Source organism: Cebidichthys violaceus, unplaced genomic scaffold (genome assembly GCF_023349555.1).
Source record: "Cebidichthys violaceus isolate CVI_PGR_0920_01 unplaced genomic scaffold, fCebVio1.0.p SCAF_123, whole genome shotgun sequence".
NCBI lineage: Eukaryota > Metazoa > Chordata > Actinopteri > Perciformes > Stichaeidae > Cebidichthys > Cebidichthys violaceus.
In genome coordinates this window covers 119,739-139,621 of record NW_027176289.1, presented here as the reverse complement: position 1 = coordinate 139,621, position 19,883 = coordinate 119,739, and the positions used below count along the sequence as shown (strand labels likewise).

The following is a 19,883-nucleotide window of genomic DNA, read 5'->3' as shown; positions in this document are numbered from 1 at the left end:
AAATTGACATTTAACCTCTAATGCACGATATTTATTTGCTTTGTTTTTTCCTTTAATGACATTTCACAGTATTACAAAAACATAAACGTAAAAAAAAAAAACGTAAGACATTAAGTAAAAAAAATACATCATTGCATCATACAAAAGGGTTACTTTTTTTGAATAGAAAGATTAGTGGTTACAAAGTTTGTTTTATTTCTTAACAGAACTTTTCCACAGTTTGTAAGTAACATCACAGGCATCATTTAGCTTAGTTTGGTTCACAATATTAATACACAAATCCCTCTGGCCAACAGGAATAAAACATATTAATAGTACTTAGCCTACTGAACAATTTCAAAACTCCATTTTAAACCATTTTTGGTGTAACGATGCCTCTTTTATAACGTTAGATGTTTATTTTCCCTCTTCGTGTTGAAGCGCTGATGTTGAGGTGAACGTCGTGGCAAAGTCACAGCAGAATGTTCTGTTCGTGGCTGAAGGTCCATGTGCGTGTCAGACCTTCACGCAGGTTTCTCTGCAGCTCCTCTCGTTCTCGAACTGGTTGCTGTTTCCCTGACAGCCTCCGAACCAGAACTGAGCGCAGGAATTGGCTATGGCGTCGTAGTACCACTTCACCACGTAGTCCCGGCACGGCCCCGGATCCAGCACCTGGATGCAGCGCTCCGCTGGAGACGACAAAAAACAAGAAGTGTCAAATTTGAAGAAGTCTTCGGCCATGCTAAGTTTAGCGTGTTAGCTTGCTAGCTTGCTAACGTTTGATAATTAGCACTAAATACAAAGTATAACTAAGAATGATGGAGTTGTCATTAGTTCCACAGGTATAAGTGTCTGGAAAAACAAAAATTTCGACCTGATTATGATGCTACAGGAGAAGTCAGGGGATTACCAAAGTTATTACAGTTCATCCTCAGGGGAACATGAATGTGTCCACCAAATATCATGGAGATCCATTAGAACATATTCAGTGCTTGCTTTTTTTTTTTTTTTTTTCCTTAATTGAGATTTGATTTTTAACATTTAAACCAATCATTTCTCCATCCAACAATCTCTTCAGCGGTGACCTGATGCGTAGGTGTCAGGCGGCAGCAGTGGAGGAGTCGGCGGCGTCGGCGGCGGCGGCGGCGGCTGTGTCTTCTCCTCAGACGGGGCCCTCAGAGTGGGACCCGCCGGCCCGACTGCTCCCGTCATCACCACGTGGTCGTTGTTGTCCGTCTTGCCAAACCCTGGGAGGAACTCTGTGACCGGTCGGAAGGGTTCCCTGTCGAAGTACGGGAATCTGGGAGTCTCTGAGTCGATTCTGTCGTCCGTCTTGGGTCTCGGTAGAGCGATGGGTTCTCTGGCGGGTTGCGACGCTGGAGGGCCAGGCTGTAACGGAGCAGGGACTGTTTCAGTCTGCTGTACCTTTTTTATTTATCCAGGTAAGATCGATATATAACCAGTGATACGTTAAACTGTTGTAACACAGCGTAAGTTGCCAAAAGGAGGTAAAGAAAATGACTGGTGTGTTCTTCTCACCACCATCTGAACCCTCTTGAAGTCCCCTGTGAAGGTGGGGGTGTCGGTATCGGTCCGGTACGGAGGCTCTCGGACGTTACCGGAGACGTCTGGGGTTCCTGGAGGCAGTCTGGAGCTCGGGACGGAGCTGAACAAACGTCTTGCTCCGTCCTCGCAGACATGACTTAGCAGTTTCCCCTCCAGAGCTGCCACGTGAGAAGACCAGAACATTAAATATACAGTTATATATATATATATATACACACCTGTACAGTCACGGTACTGGAAGCAGTTTGGGTTGTCTTGCTCATGAACACCATGTTAGATGTTCTAGAACAGCGGTTTCCAACCTGGGGTCCGGGCCCCCCTCAGGGGTGCTCCAGGATTTGTCTGCTCTTAGGTTGTCCAAATAAGATTTGCACATGAATAACTCAAATCATAATAACACACTTACTGGATAATTTATACAAAAGGCTGTATATTATACTAATATTATTAGTATTATACTTTATAATATTTGATTAGACTTCAGTGGTGGTTGCGTAGGATTGTTTCCGACTTGTTTGATCCAAACATTTTCAATAACAATCACTTTATTGATGTTGACGAAACAGGGGATTTTCCTAAAACTTTCCTAAACTTAAAATTTAAATAACTTCCATGAATGGTTCTAATGTGATCATGCTGAATGGTTCTAATGTGATCATGCTGAATGGTTCTGATGTGATCATGCTGAATGGTTCTGATGTGATCATGCTGAATGGTTCTGATGTGATCATGCTGAATGGTTCTAATGTGATCATAATAAATGGTTCTGATGTGATCATGCTGAATGGTTCTAATGTGATCATGCTGAATGGTTCTGATGTGATCATGATAAATGGTTCTGATGTGATCATGCTGAATGGTTCTGATGTGATCATGATAAATGGTTCTGATGTGATCATGATAAATGGTTCTGATGTGATCATAATAAATGGTTCTGATGTGATCATGCTGAATGGTTCTGATGTGATCATGCTGACTGGTTCTAATGTGATCATGCTGACTGGTTCTGATGTGATCATGCTGAATGGTTCTGATGTGATCATGATAAATGGTTCTGATGTGATCATAATAAATGGTTCTAATGTGATCATGCTGAATGGTTCTGATGTGATCATGATAAATGGTTCTGATGTGATCATAATAAATGGTTCTGATGTGATCATGCTGAATGGTTCTGATGTGATCATGCTGAATGGTTCTAATGTGATCATGCTGACTGGTTCTGATGTGATCATGCTGAATGGTTCTGATGTGATCATGCTGAATGGTTCTAATGTGATCATGCTGAATGGTTCTGATGTGATCATGCTGAATGGTTCTGATGTGATCATGCTGAATGGTTCTAATGTGATCATGCTGACTGGTTCTGATGTGATCATGCTGAATGGTTCTGATGTGATCATGCTGAATGGTTCTAATGTGATCATGCTGAATGGTTCTAATGTGATCATGCTGAATGGTTCTGATGTGATCATGATAAATGGTTCTGATGTGATCATGCTGAATGGTTCTGATGTGATCATGATAAATGGTTCTGATGTGATCATAATAAATGGTTCTGATGTGATCATGATAAATGGTTCTGATGTGATCATAATAAATGGTTCTGATGTGATCATAATAAATGGTTCTGATGCAATCATGCGGAATGGTTCTGATGCGATCATGCTGAATGGTTCTGATGCGATCATGATAAATGGTTCTGATGTGATCATGATAAATGGTTCTGATGTGATCATAATAAATGGTTCTGATGTGATCATGCTGAATGGTTCTGATGCGATCATGCTGAATGGCTCACCGGGAAGCGCTTTGAATTCGTCGATCAGGAACACGTGGTCGCTGTCTGGGTCGGACGCCATGAGGCTGAGCTCCTTCTTGAACTCCTCGTACAGAGGGTCGCTCTCGTTCACCACGCCGACCACGAACGTCTCGATGTCGCTCCCCCGGGCTTCTGACATGGCGCTCTCCAGACTGACCGCGTCTCTTTTATCAGCCTGCCCGTCCGTGATGACGACGGCCACCTTCCTCACGCCCGCCCGCGCCCCCTTGAACACCTGGTTGGCCTGTTGGATGGCGCTGCCCGTGAACGTGCCCTCGCCCAGGTAGGTCATGGAGCGCACCGCGGCCTTGATCTCGTCGCGGCTGGCTTCCTGCCTGAGGCTGACCACCACCATGTTGATGTGGCTGTAAAGCACGACGCCCACCCGCGTGGTGTCCCGGCTGACCGAGGCCCGGTCGATCAGGGCGTTTACGAAGTCTTTGATCCTGTTGAAGTTGTCCGGCCCGACGCTCTCGGAGCTGTCGATCACAAAAACCAGCTCCAAGGGGGTTTGGCGGCAGGTCACTCCGCAACCTCATGAAACCCACAGACCGGTTATAGACAAAACAATATACACATAAATAAAAGAAATGTGAGTTTCGGATTACTTACTGCATATGGATCGCACTATTTTGATGATTTCTTCCCTCTGTGAAAGACAGCACAGCTTTTACTACAAACTGATTTGACGCACCGTAAAGAAATGAATCGGTGATTAAGACAAAGCTTTAATTTAAGGGCGTTTGAATCCAAATCAGTTGGAGCATGCTAGGACCTTTCAAATTTGAGGAAATAGTAGGACAAAGCCTCTGCACACCCTCCCTCATCCATCCATTTTTGGAGGCATATTGAAGGCCGTGCAGCAGGGTTAGCCAAGTAGTCCAGCTCTCTCACCGGCAAACATTCTCCAGCTCCTCCTGGGGGATCTGCAGCCTTTCCCAAGCCAGGTGCGATAAATAATCCCTCCAGCATGAACTCTATCTACGCCTGGATCTCCTGCCGGTTGGACGTGCCCGGGAAAAGGCTTCCAATGAGACTTTCTGTGAGGAGCAGCAGCAGCTCTCCCTCCCTCAACCTCTACTTCTCTAATGCTGTCAAACACCTTTAAGCCTGAAAGTGTGACTAGAATAGTCCGAATAACTACCAGTTCCCCTAAAAGTCTTTAAAAAAGGGCAACAACTCCTGCACTGATGTGGACGTGAACGCCTTCAAATTAAAGCTGAAAGACAACCTAAGTAATGAAAAACACACCAGCGTCTCAATAGTGTTGACTGCTCTGCATGATTGTCAGTGTTCCGAGTGATGCACGATACTTACTGTAAGTCCAGGCTCGCCCTTTTGTCCCAGTCTACCCTGTGATTTAAAAACAGATCGTCATTTATCAGCTGTTCACATATCGAGAGATTCCCTCGAGAGAACTTAGCGTCTTTAGCTTCTGCGCTGTGAATATAAGAGGGATTTGAATCAAATTCTTCGCATTTGATTGGAACCGCTAAAAAGAGGGTGGTTCTTAGAACGTAGTGGATGCGGCGCTACAGAGGACTGAGGCTCTCTTGTTGCTGAAAGTTGATGGATGGATGGATGGATGTCATATTACTGGTTGAAATCGGTTGGTTCTAGCTTGCGTAAGCACACGTTATATTTAGTTTTATGAATACAAAGACATTATTTTGAGTGTATTTTTGTGCGTGTATTGTTAAATAGCTGCACAACACCACGGGCGATGTGATATAAAAGGGTTAAAAATGCAGTTTTCATTCCAAAAACACTAAAGTACCAAAGGTCCGATGGCTCCGGTCTCGCCTGGTTGTCCTTTGTCTCCGCTTTTGCCTTTTTCACCTCTGAACCCTCGATCCCCCTGCAGGAGGAAAGTTGCAGTTTTACTGTAACTTCATATTTCGTAATACAGGTTCACTCTGCGGACATTATATCGTTACCTTGTCCCCCTGCAGACCTTGTCCTGGAGGACCTCTGGGGCCGAGGATCCCCTGAAATCCAGTCTCCCCCTGGAAACACAGAGCACAGTCCACGTCAAAGACAACAAGGTGGATGATGTCTGTCTGGGACTCTAAACTATTTTGTTAACGTTAAAAAAAACAACACGCACAACATGAGTTTTAGCCATTATGAGGTTCATAAGATATGACTTAAGTAGCTTGAGTTGTTGAATGCTACTGTCTTGTCATTGTTGAAATAAAACAGATTTTATTGTCTAGTACAGCAGCTGACTGAACAAAAATTAGCTTTATCACATTTTACCGGTTCATTCCAAGTCATTTTAGGTACATTTGTCTTCATGCTGAATCAGTTTTTCCCCTTTTCAGTCTAGAACATTGTTCACCAACCACTGCTAGGAAATGCTTTTACTGCTTTACAAAAATAGATTGATGTCACTCCAGTGACTATTTACCTTCATAAACCACCAAATACAGCTGGTTATAGATGAAACTTTTAGAGTCTGCGACTGACGTCGTACAACGTTACCTTTTGTCCTTGAACGCCTTCTCCAGGTAGCCCCTGTGCACCAGGTGCTCCCCTTTGGCCCAGTGAACCCTGCGGGGAAAGACAACTTTCTGAAGTCTCTCTGGGTACCAAAATGAATTTGTAAAAGGCAATTTATTTCTAGTTTTAAAAACAATCACATAAAAGTCATGGTTTAGAACAGGACAGATTACCTTTGGACCAATTAGTCCAACTCCAGCTGGCCCAGCAGGTCCACGAGGTCCAGGCAAGCCTCTGTCTCCCTGAACAGGAAACAGATTATAAAAAATAAAGTGTGCGAAAATGAGCCGAAAACAGCCGGCTGGTGGCCAGCAGCAGCAGCGCTGACACCTCATCCTGACTGCCCAATGCTCCGGAGAAGGACGAGCTACCTCGCTAACTACTTTAGTTTGTGTGTGTTTTCCCCGTAGAACCATGGGAAACCGTTAAATGTCAGTTCTACTCCTATTCTACTTCTGTGGTTCTTCCTTAGGTGAACTTTTACCTTTGTTCCAGGTAAACCGACGCCATCTTGTCCGGTCTCTCCCTTCAGACCAGGAGACCCCGGAAGTCCCTAAGAAAGACGTTGTGAGAGGATTACACAGTGCGGGGGCCGTAAAGAGGTAAAGGGGGCTGTGGTGTAGGTTCATACTCACTGTAGAGCCAACGAAACCGTCACCTTGAAGTCCAGGTGTCCCAGGAGGCCCTGCAGACCCTCTGTCCCCCTTTTTAAAACCAAAACACGCCACTGTTATAGCTGCGCTTTTCACGGGATCGGTGAGGAGTGAACCGTAACTCACCTTGGGTCCAGTTAAACCCGTCCCCGGCTCTCCTACAGCTCCAGCTGGACCCGGTAGGCCCAGTTCTCCCTGACAAAAACCAGGAGTAGGATCAGTTGTTGCTGTTGACGGTTACAGCTGCTGTTTGTTTGCACCGCATGGGCTTACTGTACCTTGGCACCAGCTACACCCCTTCCTGGTGGTCCAGTTGCACCTGGTGGACCCATATTTCCTGGTTCCCCCTGAAAAATGAAAACACTTATCAGACTAATAATAGACGAGGCAACAGGGCAGAACTCAGACATCTGCAGCTTCATTGTTTGAATTGTGTTTAAAATGATAAAAAGTGTGAAAACAACTCATTATGGACTGTTGTTACATTACATAAAGCTTTTAAAGGCTGTATTCTAATGGAAATTAGACCGTTAATTCAACATGTTCTGGGGTGTTCATTAATAATACGTTTACTAAAAAATACACCGTCATCTTTGATGATAACTTTAATTTTCTAACAGGTAAAATGTCTTTGTTTATTTGTCCAGCACTAAAGAAAGGGATAGGATATGTTTTAATATCTTCTCATCTCATTTAGGTCAGCCAGCTTTGGTGGCGTCCCCTGAAAGAATGGAAGACAAGATGGTGCTGACACACAAATCCCTGTTTTTAATAACCTTTTTTCCCCAAATCATTTACTTAACTAAAAGTAGTTAATTCGTAGTGATGTTGTTATTTAAGTAAAAGCATGAAAATATACGAAAGTACTCCAAATGCAAATTATTATCACTGATTAATGTGCGTGTCGGCTGGTAAAGGTGGCGCTAATTTGAATAACTTTATATACTTCTGGGTAGCTTGATCTATAATAATACATCATTTTTAATTTGTTGATAATATTTTGTATTAACAATCTGAATTAAATGCAAAATAACTTGGAGTAGTAACAAAATTTGTGAAATAAATGTGGACTAAAAAGTAAAGTAAAATTGAAATACTCAAGTACTTGAGTAAATGTACTTCGCTTTACCGTGATAAATCTACTTACCTTTGACCCCATCGGCCCCACGGGACCGACCGCCCCTGGTTGTCCTCTGGTCCCCCTGTCCCCTCTGTCCCCCTGCCAAAGTAACACAACACTGTCGCTCATATTCCTCTAAACAATCCGTTTAGATGATCTTCTCATAGCTCATGTGAAGATCGATTACTGTCCACATTCACACAATCTCTGTGAAATGTCTGCTACCTTTCCTCCAGGTGTGCCTTTACCAGGAGCACCGTCGGGTCCCCTGGGCCCCGGTAACCCAACGTCACCCTGCCGTCATTTGAAAACAGTCAATGAAGCAGCAGACTGGTAAGAAATATTCGTGCATTATTATTATTTATATGTCTGAAAACAAGGTTCAGGTGATGAAGTTACCTTTTGTCCCGAGGCCCCATCCTCTCCTGGCTCACCTGGGATACCTGGTAACCCCTCGGAGCCCAGGTCGCCCTGAGAGAGGAAAGTCAGGCGCAATCATCAGAGAACGAAGTGAACCACGGAACCAGAGTGTGAAAGCAGTATTTAAGTTATCTAATTAATTCAACCTCTTGTGAAGTCAATCATTTAGAATTCAGAAGATTGTAATCGGAACTAGTCTGAAGAAGAGCAGCGACTAGATGACTAGTCGTTGATTATTTCTGCTGCTTTACATTTTAGGGAGCTGCAACGAAGCTAAAGTGTGTGACCAGCAATTTTCAGATGTGAGGATCTCTACTATTCAACTGTAAAGATGCAGTTTGACATTTTGGGATATATACGCTTATTCGCTTGCATGCCAAGAGACTAATTCCAAGGGTGATTAGCTTAGCTTAGCATAAAGACTGGAAGTAGGGGGAAAAGCTAGCCAAGGTTTCTCAAATGTAAGAAAAATAAATAAATACACCTACCAGCAGCTTAGTATGTGTTGCTAAGCTAACTAGCTTTATACTCAGCATACAGACATGAAAGTAGAATCGATCTCCTCGTCTAACTCTTGGCCAGAAAGTAAATAAGCGTGTTTCATTTAAAGGGAATTCTACTGCAGAGTGATGAGTGAGTGGGGCCGTGGTGTCTGGAGGACTTACTTTAGGTCCCGGCTCTCCGACGCCCCTCTCACCGGTCAGTCCGGGCCCACCCAGGAGGCCCTGGTTCCCCTGAAAAACAACGTTCACACAGTGAGCGAGATAGTCGGTGAAATCTATAGGACAGAGCAAACAAACAATTCACTCTCAACGATCCAGAGCTAAATGTGAAATAAACACGTCTCAGATGATAAATCCACCAATAGCAGCCTCTCTGTTATACGAGACTGATTCAGACTCCCGGGCATTTGATTGACAAGCCAGCTGTGTTTCCCAGGCGTATTTGTGCGACGAAATATGCAAAATAATTTAGATGCAATCAGACGGAAAATCAGCCGACTGTCAATCACAATTACTATCTGAGTTGGTGTCTCCGAGGCAAACATCCTGTTAGTTATCGCCTTACCTTTTGTCCTGTTATTCCAATACCTTGAGCTCCTCTGGGGCCTGCGGCACCAACTGGGCCTTGATCCCCCTAAACGACAGAAAACGCATCATACAATATGAGGTGAGCAGGTTTGAGACGCTGGCAAGTATTCAGATCCTTTATTTCAGTAAAAGTACTTAAAGAACACTGTAAAAATACAAGTAAAACATTACTTAAGTAAAAGTATGTAAGAATTATCAGCAAAATATACTTAAAGTATCAGAAGTTAAAGTGTTGACAGTGTTTTACTATTGTTTATGACGTTTCTGGATTAATATTACTGCTGCATTCATGTGTTTGCTGCATTTTACTGCTGTAGTTCAAGGTTGTGCTCATTTAAACTATTTCTTAGGCTGGTGGCTGGTGATGGAATTTATAACAAAACGTCATATTTTATAAGCTTATACAATGTTTTATAGGCAAGTAACTCGTAACTAAAGCAGTGGAATAATTAATAATAAGTAGAAAGTGCGATTATGTTCCTCTGAAATGTAGAATTAGAAGACGGCATGAAAAGAAAAGACTCAAGGAAAGTACAAGTACAGTATTTGAGTAAATGTACTTTCCTGTCAGTCAGCACCTGCAACAGTGATTAATGCAGCTTTTACCTTTTCTCCTTGAAGTCCTAAACCAGGACCACCGACTGGACCAGGAGGCCCAGGCGGCCCGTGGCTTCCCTGAATAAAGAAATACAGCAATCACAGAAATCAAAGAGCCACCTCTGTATCCGAGTACGTGAGACGTGGGTGAGTACTGGTGAGTGTTGCAGTATCAGCAGACGGCTTCCTCAGAAAAAACAGGCGATTGAAATGAATACTTTTTTTTTTTTATACCTTCCACCCCTGTTAGCTATGTATTCATTTTGAGTTTAATTCACCCGGTCTCCTTTGACCCCAGCACCAGGAAGTCCTCGATTGCCCCTGGGGCCGTCGTATCCTCGATCCCCCTGAAACAAAAGGGTGCAAAGAGTGACACGCTCTGGCTTCACACACGCGCAGCATGTTTCAGCTACGCTTTTGTCTCTGTAAGGAAGCGGCTCCAGACCTTTCTTCTTTCAGTAAATATTGATGTAATATTCATTTTAACAGGGACGAGTACAGTACTGTGGACAGATGCCGCATAATGCAGCATTCAGTCTACAGGTCCTTGATGCAAAATACATACAACACACATACACAACAATACCAAACAATGATACGATAATAACACTGTAAAACATTATGGGGAAAAAAGGAAAATTGCAGGACCCATGCAAAGTATTGTATACTTATAACAATAAGTACTGACTATAATCTTATGCGTTTGTCTAGAATCAGAATTCACATACGAGGGATTTGCCTTCGGATCGTGACGCATAACGGTCACAATAAACAAAGTATAACTTATTTTAGTTTTTCTTCAAATTGCAGCAACTGATAAGTACAACATGCTCAAGATCAACATATTCTTAATTAACTGTCGCACAGTATTGAGAGCCGCCTCCTTTAGCCAACACGTGGTTTAAAACTCGACCCACCTTCGTTCCTGGAAGCCCCTCTCCAGGTGGTCCGGGGATTCCTTGCACTCCTGGTGATGCTGGGGGACCCTGGATCAAACAGAGGGCTTGTAGTAAAAGTCTGCTCACGCGAAGACACGAAATAGTGAAGAGACGACGCGGTTCTATGTGAGACAGAATGAATAAACAGTGCCTATTGTGTGCTGCAGGTGGCAGCAGTGCTGTGGAAACTGTTCAAAACTTCAATTCCCAGGAATCCTGGAATGGGGGCGGGAGTAAACTGAACACGCTCATGTTTACGATGCATAAAAACAAAGGAAAACAGATGGAGAAATCATCTCTGGATTCCCACTCACCGCTCTGCAGGAAAGAGTTTCTATTCTCATCTTTATCCCTAAAAAGTATTGCACCTAAGTACAATTGTGAGGTACTTTACTTGAGTAATTCTATTTTCTGCTACTTTATAAATCTGCTCCACTTGTACTTTTTACACCACTGTATACATCTAAAAACTACAGTTACTAGTTACTTTGCAGAATGATGATTTTACATGCAATACATATTCTCAACTTGTAAAGAATACGTTGTTCTAGGTGTAATAGTTATATAGATATAATGTTATACATATAAAGTATCCAGCAGTGTATACCGTAGTAAGAAATGAGCTCCACCTCAACTAGCTGTGATATTAAAACCCTGCAAATGTGTCAATGCATCAATAATAATCCAATTGTTAACACTCTCACTTTTGATACTTTAAATTAATTTAGAAGGTAATACTTCATTTCTTTTACTTAACATCTTGAATGCAAGACTTTTACTCGTATTTGAGAGTATTTTTTACCGATATTTTAAAAGATATGAGTACTTCTTCCACCGCTCAAGACCTTGATGCATTAATACAATATAAGAAACATGTTTTCATACTCACTGGTAGCCCTGGTTCTCCTATACCAACTGGACCTGTGGGACCTGATCTTCCCTGAATGCCTTTTTCACCCTGCAAGCATCAAACAGCACCATTCAACATTTTCCAGCAACTCCTTAAAGAGTTAAAAACATGTATTCTATCTCTGGTAGAGGTTCGTTAGTTCGTTAGCAGCAAGATCAGGACCTGAATCCATCAATAACACAATTAAATACTAATTGGTTTTCAGCTGAAAGGGGGTTTAGTTACTCTTTAAGTAATCATACTTGTCTGTATTATTAAAGACATATGATGTACATCACAGAACAGTACCTTTTAGAATACATGTAGGCATGTGACTGTTTTTTTTAATGTTTTTTATGTTAGTGTAAAAGAGTTACCTTGGCTCCTGGGAATCCAATACCAATGTCCCCCGGTGGTCCAGAAGCACCGTTGGGTCCTCTGTCCCCCTGTAGCAAGTAAACAAGTTCAGAGGTGTGTATGCCATGCGATGGCAGTTCAACGCTGCAAAAATAGGTGTTAAATGAAATGAGAACTAGTGTCCATGTAATGCCTCTTTATGCACGAGCATGTAATGTGAACAAGTCTTCATTCCTGCAGGTCGCTTGGATAATTCAAATATTATCAGAGCAATCTTTTCAACTCTATATGTTCTCCACAAAATAGCCACCAAGTACAACCTATTTTCATCCTTAATGAATGCTAATATATAAATGTCAGCAGCTTTTTAAGCAGAAGTCACGGCAGCATTCTCTACCATATATGTTTCTAGCTTGGATTTTTAACTGCAGTACTTTTATTTTCATGGGGATTTAAATACATCTGTGCTCTCCCCATTCCTGAAATACTTGCACAATAGATTTAACAGATGCTGTGCAACGAATGAATGAAGTTTGTGTCATTTACAGTATTATCTTAGTGATATCTGGTGGAAAATACTATTTTAAAAAATCACATAATTATACAATGATCGTCGTCTTGTTTCAACCTTTTGTGGCATTTAGGAAACAAAGACCAGTCCTTTGTTCCTTCGGTAAAACTTGGAATATTTTCCTGGAAGTGCTATAAACCACGTTACATTTCATCTGTATAAAGACATCTTTGTTAAGAAGCTGTGGGAAAACTCTGTGGTGATGAAGGCATCGGCATCTTATTAACCCTGGGCACCAAATTTGAAAGGTCGTTTTTATGTTGAGTGGAAACGTGTCTGCGGGGCGCTGCATGTGAACGCTATTCCACCACTCAGAGGGAAAATAACCTCAAATTTGTAATTGATCTTCGATTAATATATTCTTTAGTTGACCAAATAATCATAACTTTAAACATTGCATTTCTTTCTTTTTTTTAAAAACCCTCTTTAAACCTTGAAAGAATACCTAAACAGCTGCGGCACAGAGGCGCTGGGCGGATGGATACACCGTCAAGAACTAGTTCCAGCATGTGACTCCCCTTAAAACCACAAATTGTAATTTTTACATTTCTGTTTGTGTTCATATCAAACAAACAAGGTGTTTTTATGTGTTATTGTTTTTACTTTAGACGGAGCCAGGCCAGCTGTTTCCCCCTATACCTCCAGTCTTTATGCTAAGCTATGCTAAGCTAAGCTAAGCTAAGCTAAATTAGCTGCATCGTGGCTCTAGCTGGCTGGCTCTGACATGAGAGTGGTACCAGCAGCTTACTCTCTGGAAAAAAGTGAATAACTGTATTTCACAAAATATCAGACTGTTCAAACTATAATTATCTAATAATTGTCTGACATAAGCAAATGAGAAAAAAATACAAATCCGTGTCATTCTCCATTCTCTCTCTGTGTACTGTAGAGCTGTGGGTTTTTGTTGAGCACCTTGCTGTCTGCCACAGAGTGATATCTTAGTGATACTGGGAGGTATTTTGAATCCTAGTACACGTCCTGGCGTTTTATTTCTTAAGATACACAACTTTAATCCAGCCAATCAAACGTGTTGCTGCTGGAAACATTCAGTGCAGAAAAAGACTCGGTGGGTTGGCGGTTTTGGGAGAACTTACTTTAGATCCTGCTGAGCCCTCGGGTCCCATGTCTCCCGGTGGTCCCATTGCACCCTGCAAAAACAAATTAAAACATCTCACACAATGCAACATTCATGTTTGCTTTAATCACACCCACGATTGTGCCGTATCTTCTACTTGTACCCCTGATTCTTCAAAATGCTGCGACTACACTTTGATCCTGTATGGGTCTAAAACGAAGCCCCCGCGTTGTATGACCAAGCTGCAGGTCAAAACCAACCCACCACCTCTGAAACGACTAAAACCAACACTCGCGCCTTTCATGTCGTTTCGATTCTCAGGCCAAGCTCACGAAAGAACAAGGTCGTACTGACACTGTGCCAGTGGCACCAGGGGTGGAAGAGTGGCGCTGAGCGGCCAGGTCCACACACTAATCCCACCACACAAAGTCTGTTCCTGCAGAAGAATAATATCCTGCAAGCCTGGATTCACCGCTTTGGATAGCCACATTAGTATCAGGATTACCCATAATCCAATATTCACATTCCATTAGTGCAGAGATGAAAAGGAGACAAATTCCATTTCCATTTTTCATATTGGAGAGAGAACAGACTGTCTGATGTCTGTGTATCAATATCAACAGCAGGCAGTAAACCATATGTTCAGGAGCATGAAGGATGGAATCATGAAACTTCTGCTTAAGGGGAGAATAGGGTCAAATATTTAACCACATATCACCATGAAATACCCCCAGATGTGTTCCTACATTAACACAATTATCACAAGTATTTTGAAAACAGGCAAATGAGGCATTATCTCATTAAATATGTGCTAATTCTTATTCATTTGGAGATGTGTGGCTCAGAGTCTGAGAACATGTATAATGCTCATTATGTCTTTTCTTAGTTTGCATAGCGTGCTAACATGTGGTAATTAGCACCAACCAAAAGGTGAAGCTGAGGTTGTTGAGTGTCTGCAGCTATAAAAACTTTAACATGTTGACCTGATGATGGCGCTACATGAAAAGTTAAACGTTGATGCAAGTTTTTAGAATTCATCGTGAAAGTTGTTGAGACAACTCGCTGAAAAACCTCAAATGTGAATCTCATGGTGGCGAGAAGAGGGAAAAGTCCGTGTAGGGTTCATCCTCTGCAGACCATGAATGTTTGTACAAACCTTCATGTCATTCAATAGTCTGTGAGATCTGGACCAAAGTGATGGACCGACAGACCGGCATTGGCATCCATCAACCACAGAGTCGTGCTGCTGGCTTATTCAAATTCAAGATATTTTACTGACATTTATTTGATCTATTTCTACTACTCATTCATTTAGTATATTTTGGAGTCACTCCTCATTGATTTTCTATATTAAATTTGCACTTTTTCCTACTTTGTATTGCCGCTGCTACACAACAAGCTTCCCTTGTGATAAATAAAGTTCTTATTGTATTGTCTAAATATGCTTAACAGTAGACAAGCAAAAAGTCAGGAAATGCTTTTTCCCTGCACAATTAGCCTTTAAAACTATTTTAGGGTTTAAAATGATCAAACCAAGATTCATAGTTGTTAACATTTATTTAAAAGAAATTAAAAAAAAAGACATCTGGCTGTGCTGCACCTGTTCTCCTTTTGTTCCTCGCTGGCCTGGCGGTCCCTCAGGTCCCTGCAAAATGACGCAAAAATGAATTACGAGAGAGAAAGTATGAGGTATGGATTGAAATAATGTAGTTAAATGATGTTCATACAGTGTCACCCTTTTCCCCCGGAGTGCCACAGTCTCCTCTCTCCCCCTAAAAGACCAAAGATTAGACCGTCTGCTCATTTTTCTTATGACGTCATTAAACGTGAAGAGAATAAAATAAGCGTGCTGCTGAAGCTAAACGTCACCCACCTTGTTTCCCTTGTAACCTGGACGACCCTGTAATAGGTGAGACAGTTTTAAAATCTGAGTTTCATCCAATAACAACTTGGTAGTTAATAAAGATTTTTTTGTTTTTTTATTACCTCTGGGCCATCACTTCCAGGTCGACCGTTCAAGCCCGACTCCCCCTTGGAAAAAAAACAGAGCTGCATTTAAAAAAAGATCAGACTCGAGAATAGTTTGCGTCTTCGAGAGGTGACTTACCCTCGCTCCTTTCAGACCAGGGGTCCCTCTGAAGCCTGCGTCCCCTTTTCTACCCTGGAATTAGTCATAGTTAAAGTCTGAGTCGGATGCTAAAAGACGAGATGGTGATGAAGAAATACAGAACGAAGTATCCTATCATGTTGGTAGTTTTTGAACAGAACTCACTGGATTTCCTTGAGGGCCCCTGTCTCCTCTTTCACACAAACACACTTGAGCCTGTGGACACTAACACGGAGAGAAAAATGAAAAGTCAATCCAACCATTTACACGAATTCATTCTAGAAGTAAAATGCTGGATTGAAAGACTTACCTCGTCCAATGCGACCGCACCCTGGATGCAAAAACATGGGACAAGAAATGTCAACGGCAGTTCATTCACTCACAGAAAAGATCAATTTATTAGCTTCTAGTGAAATCTTGGTACGTTCTTGTCGGCCCTCAACGCAACCTTTTATTTCTCAGCAGGCTATAATTGTGAATGAATGATATCACACATGTCTGGAGAGCAGAACAAGCCATGCATCTCTCTCAGACAGACATGCAGATGTTTGACATTTCTGTGTGTGTTTGTGTGGAAAATGCAAAGCAGGCGGGAAACCCCCGTCACAACTGTGTCACTGAGACGTGAACCCGCTGCGAGGACAGAACATGAACCTCTTCTGCACGCTGCCGTCACTGCGATCGGCCGCTGGGTGCGCAGTTTCTCATTCGTGATCCTCGACCATGTGGCGGGTCGAGAAGAACGCTTGGTTCTATTCCACGCAAACGCAACATGCAGCTGATGTCGGGGGATTTTTTTTTTTTTTTTTTTGCACCTTCAACCAAACAAGTGGAAGAGAATATGTGAAATCAGAAGGTGAAACAGCTGCATTTGGCTGTGATTAGGCTGCAGAACCCCTGAAGCATCTTCTAGCTCAGTGGTTCCCAACCTTCATTCTTAAGGGACCCCTTTTCTATCACTGAGTAGATGGACAACCCCTGACTAAATCTGTGTCTTTCTTGCTACCACCACTAGGGGGTCGCCAAAGTCAGAACATTTCATTTCCGACACATACAGCAGGGGATTAAATAATTATGATTTACAGATTTACTACGTTGGATCATCCAAAACTCTGATGCTAGGATTTCAGTCGGGCTTGGCAACGTGATCACATTTCAACAATCCTGGCTTCCTCACTCTGGCTACCTGTTGCTTTTAAAGTTGTGTATGTGTTGTTTTCCTTGTTGCACCGAGGTCCAGATTCTTACATAAAGGCGATAGGGTCTTTGCAGTTAGGGCTGTGAACTCATCTTTTAGATCACTTTTAAAAACTTGTATGTTTTATGACATTAAAAAAATAGTTTTGGCCGTTTATTTCTCAATTTTGTCAAATTTGTCAACACAAGGCGCCATCTTAACTGAGGTCATCTCGCTACAAGCCGACACTCACCATCTCTTTGAGCATCTTCTCCTCCAGCTGAGGATCCAGAAGACTTTGGACAAACTGCAGAGCGGGTGTGCTGGCGATGGCCCGGAGCTTGGCGTTATTCTGACCCTGCTGACTGATGTCCGACAGACCTACAGTGAAGAACTTTATGCCGTGACCTTTGGCCTCCGCTGCAGCCGCGATCACGTCGGGGTTGCGGGGATGGTCGACCCCGTCGGTCATCAGCACGGCGACCCTGACGCTGTCCGCCGGCGTCTCCTGCACCAGCAGCTGCGAGGCGTTGGTGATGGCGTAGGTGGTGTAGGTGCCGTGGCCGATGTAGTTCATGGCGCTGACTCGACCGTGAAATGAATCCAGGTCTTTCCAGGCCGAGAACCGGTGCTCCACGGACACGGAGCTGCTGTACTGAAGGGCAGCCAGTCGCACCTTCAGCGTCCAGCCGTCTACCCGCAGCATAGCGAGGCGAGTGCTGAAGCTCAACACGAAGGCCTTCTGCTTCTCAAACAGGAAAATCTTAGCACTCTCGGAGCTGTCCAGGATGAAAGCCACCTCCAGTGAGCATGTCAGACCTGTGGGAGAAGACGCAACGAAGCCTCAGGGGAATGCAGAGATTCACAAAACCGAAGACGAGAGAGTCTCCACAGTAACTCAACAGTAACTATTTATGGAACCGCAAGAGGGTGATGTCCATAAACAGATATGTTCCAACACGCAGCAAACGATTATTGAATAATGGAAAGTTATTATTTATTATTTACATTAAATACATTTCAGTTTTGGACTGTTGGTCATCCAAAACAAGCAATCCCAAGAAATCCCCTTGTAGTCTCAGAAAAACGTTTTTATTTTACATTTTATATACTTAGAAATGAATTCATTAATACATCAATAGGCTGTAAAGTCAAGCCAAATCTCCACACATAGGGGCTTTAAAGTTAACAACTTTCATGCCAGAAAATTACAAAGATGCTTGTTTTTCACCAGCAACTTTGATCGTACTGTAATGCAAAAGCATCTGAATTCAAACCAACCATTTAAAAGCCTCAAACAACCACAGACTATTGCAGTTCTGTGAGGCAGAGCTGCCCTCGAATGTAGGGAGACCAACCTCATCTAGTCACTGGAGTTAAGTGTTGTCTTCCCAGCATTGCTCTCCCAATGAGTACCTGATCATCTGACCTGGCCCTACATGGCCTAATGGATGGTGAAATCTCTAAAAGGCAGCTATAAAGAGTCCGTGCCCGAGAGTGAGAGCGCTGCGCATCAATTGTTAGGTGACGAATGGTAAGTGGTTGCTTTTATATGGCGTTTTTGTCCGAAGCGCTGTACAATTTGCAAGCTACCATTCAACCTGAGGTGCTGGCCTGACTATCAGGTGCTGATATCTGTTGAGCCACAGCCGCCCAACGATGACCCCCACTGTGACCTGGAAGCTCTGGATTTGTGGGTTCAAACACTGGCCCAAAAAGCATAAAAACGCCCTTCACCTTTTGTCTCTGTGCCGTGAAACTCTATAAATGTCATACATTGTGACTGAGGCTGTGGATGTTGTAACTCCTACCGTGAGTCTGTTACACCCACAGGATCCAGTGACAGACCTTCACCACCAACATGTGGCTACCTCGTATAAAGAGATTACCGTTTCCTCCATCGTCATGCAGCTTGTAATTGTTCCTGCGTCCCGTCCTCCTCCTCTGGCCCGGGGCCTCGTGTACGAGAGCCAGCAGCAGGAGGCAGACCCCCACCCCTCTCCTCAGGTTTCCCCTCAGCGACTTTTCCATCCTGGCAGAGAAAGCAGTTTATGACACAAAGCAATGAAGTGCATAAACTCACGGTGTATGTGCAAAGCACAACATATGCAGCCAGTATCGTAGGATTAACAGACAAAAATGATAATACCTTAATTTGTTCCAATCATACTGTTCCTGGTGCTGATAATGTGCTTTAACTATGACATTCATATAGATCCAATCCAATATTATTCGTCTAAACAAATTCCAAATGATGCAATTTTTAAGTAATCTGCAAAGTAATTGAGTTCATGCAGAGTAAATCTCTAAATGTACATTTTTGAGAATACCTAATGACTTGTCTAAGCTGTAGCACACGCATTAAAGTTGTCATTTAAACTGTAACATGACACTACAAGTAACCAAATTAAGAATGCATACTGTATCAGGCATGCAGAAGTTATGCAAAAGTTATTTTACCTAGAATCTCATTTAGCTGCAGTCAGTGCTTGTGGTCCAGTCGGCTGTGGCGCGTTGGAGCGACATTTCGCCGCGTAATGAAGTCCTATAAGCCGGGTTGAATCCAACTGAGGACCATCAGAGATGAGCTGCTGTGTGTGTGTGTGTGTGTGTGTGTGTGTGTGTGTGTGTGTGTGTGTGTGTGTGTGTGTGTGTGTGTGTGTGTAGCCGGGGGACTCTGGGCCCGCTCCAACATTTGAGCGCTGGTCCACCTCGACGACGAACTTTTTTTTCCTGACTCTGTGGCTGTTCACTGAACACAACAACGTTCTGCGGGAATATTAGAATAGCGTAGAAGACGGACTACAAATGAATGTATCACCCTAAAATGATGTTAACATACACTTATCCAATTAGAGCTCCCGCAATAGTGCAGACACGCTACTCTGTGAGAATATTAAAAGGAGCATTGGGGTTTGTTTTCGTCCAGTGAGGATTATAAATTTGGAGGGTTAATACAGTCTTTGCTTTGTGTTTTGGGAACGTCGCACATGGAGATTGTTTGGATGCTGTGCGTAAA

The 19,883-nt window shown here is 42.9% G+C and overlaps 1 protein-coding gene across 1 annotated transcript; it reads right to left on the bottom strand.

Moving 5' to 3' along the window:
* Positions 1–80: 80 nt before the first annotated feature.
* Positions 81–19,408, bottom strand: col28a1b (collagen, type XXVIII, alpha 1b). The gene is made up of 35 exons (XM_068706890.1): positions 19,325–19,408; positions 18,754–18,896; positions 17,118–17,683; positions 15,998–16,018; positions 15,853–15,912; positions 15,688–15,741; positions 15,567–15,611; positions 15,454–15,480; positions 15,308–15,352; positions 15,181–15,225; positions 13,600–13,653; positions 11,955–12,023; positions 11,578–11,646; positions 10,668–10,736; positions 10,029–10,097; positions 9,760–9,828; positions 9,131–9,199; positions 8,728–8,796; positions 8,042–8,113; positions 7,868–7,936; positions 7,670–7,741; positions 6,801–6,869; positions 6,649–6,717; positions 6,505–6,573; positions 6,354–6,422; positions 6,043–6,111; positions 5,852–5,920; positions 5,305–5,373; positions 5,145–5,225; positions 4,685–4,720; positions 3,980–4,016; positions 3,347–3,901; positions 1,519–1,703; positions 1,065–1,368; positions 81–668 (listed from the first exon to the last, which is right to left on the bottom strand). Exons 2-35 carry the CDS (start codon positions 18,893–18,895, stop codon positions 496–498), a joined length of 3,609 nt encoding a protein of 1,202 aa, XP_068562991.1. The 5' UTR covers position 18,896; positions 19,325–19,408; the 3' UTR covers positions 81–495.
* Positions 19,409–19,883: the final 475 nt, after the last annotated feature.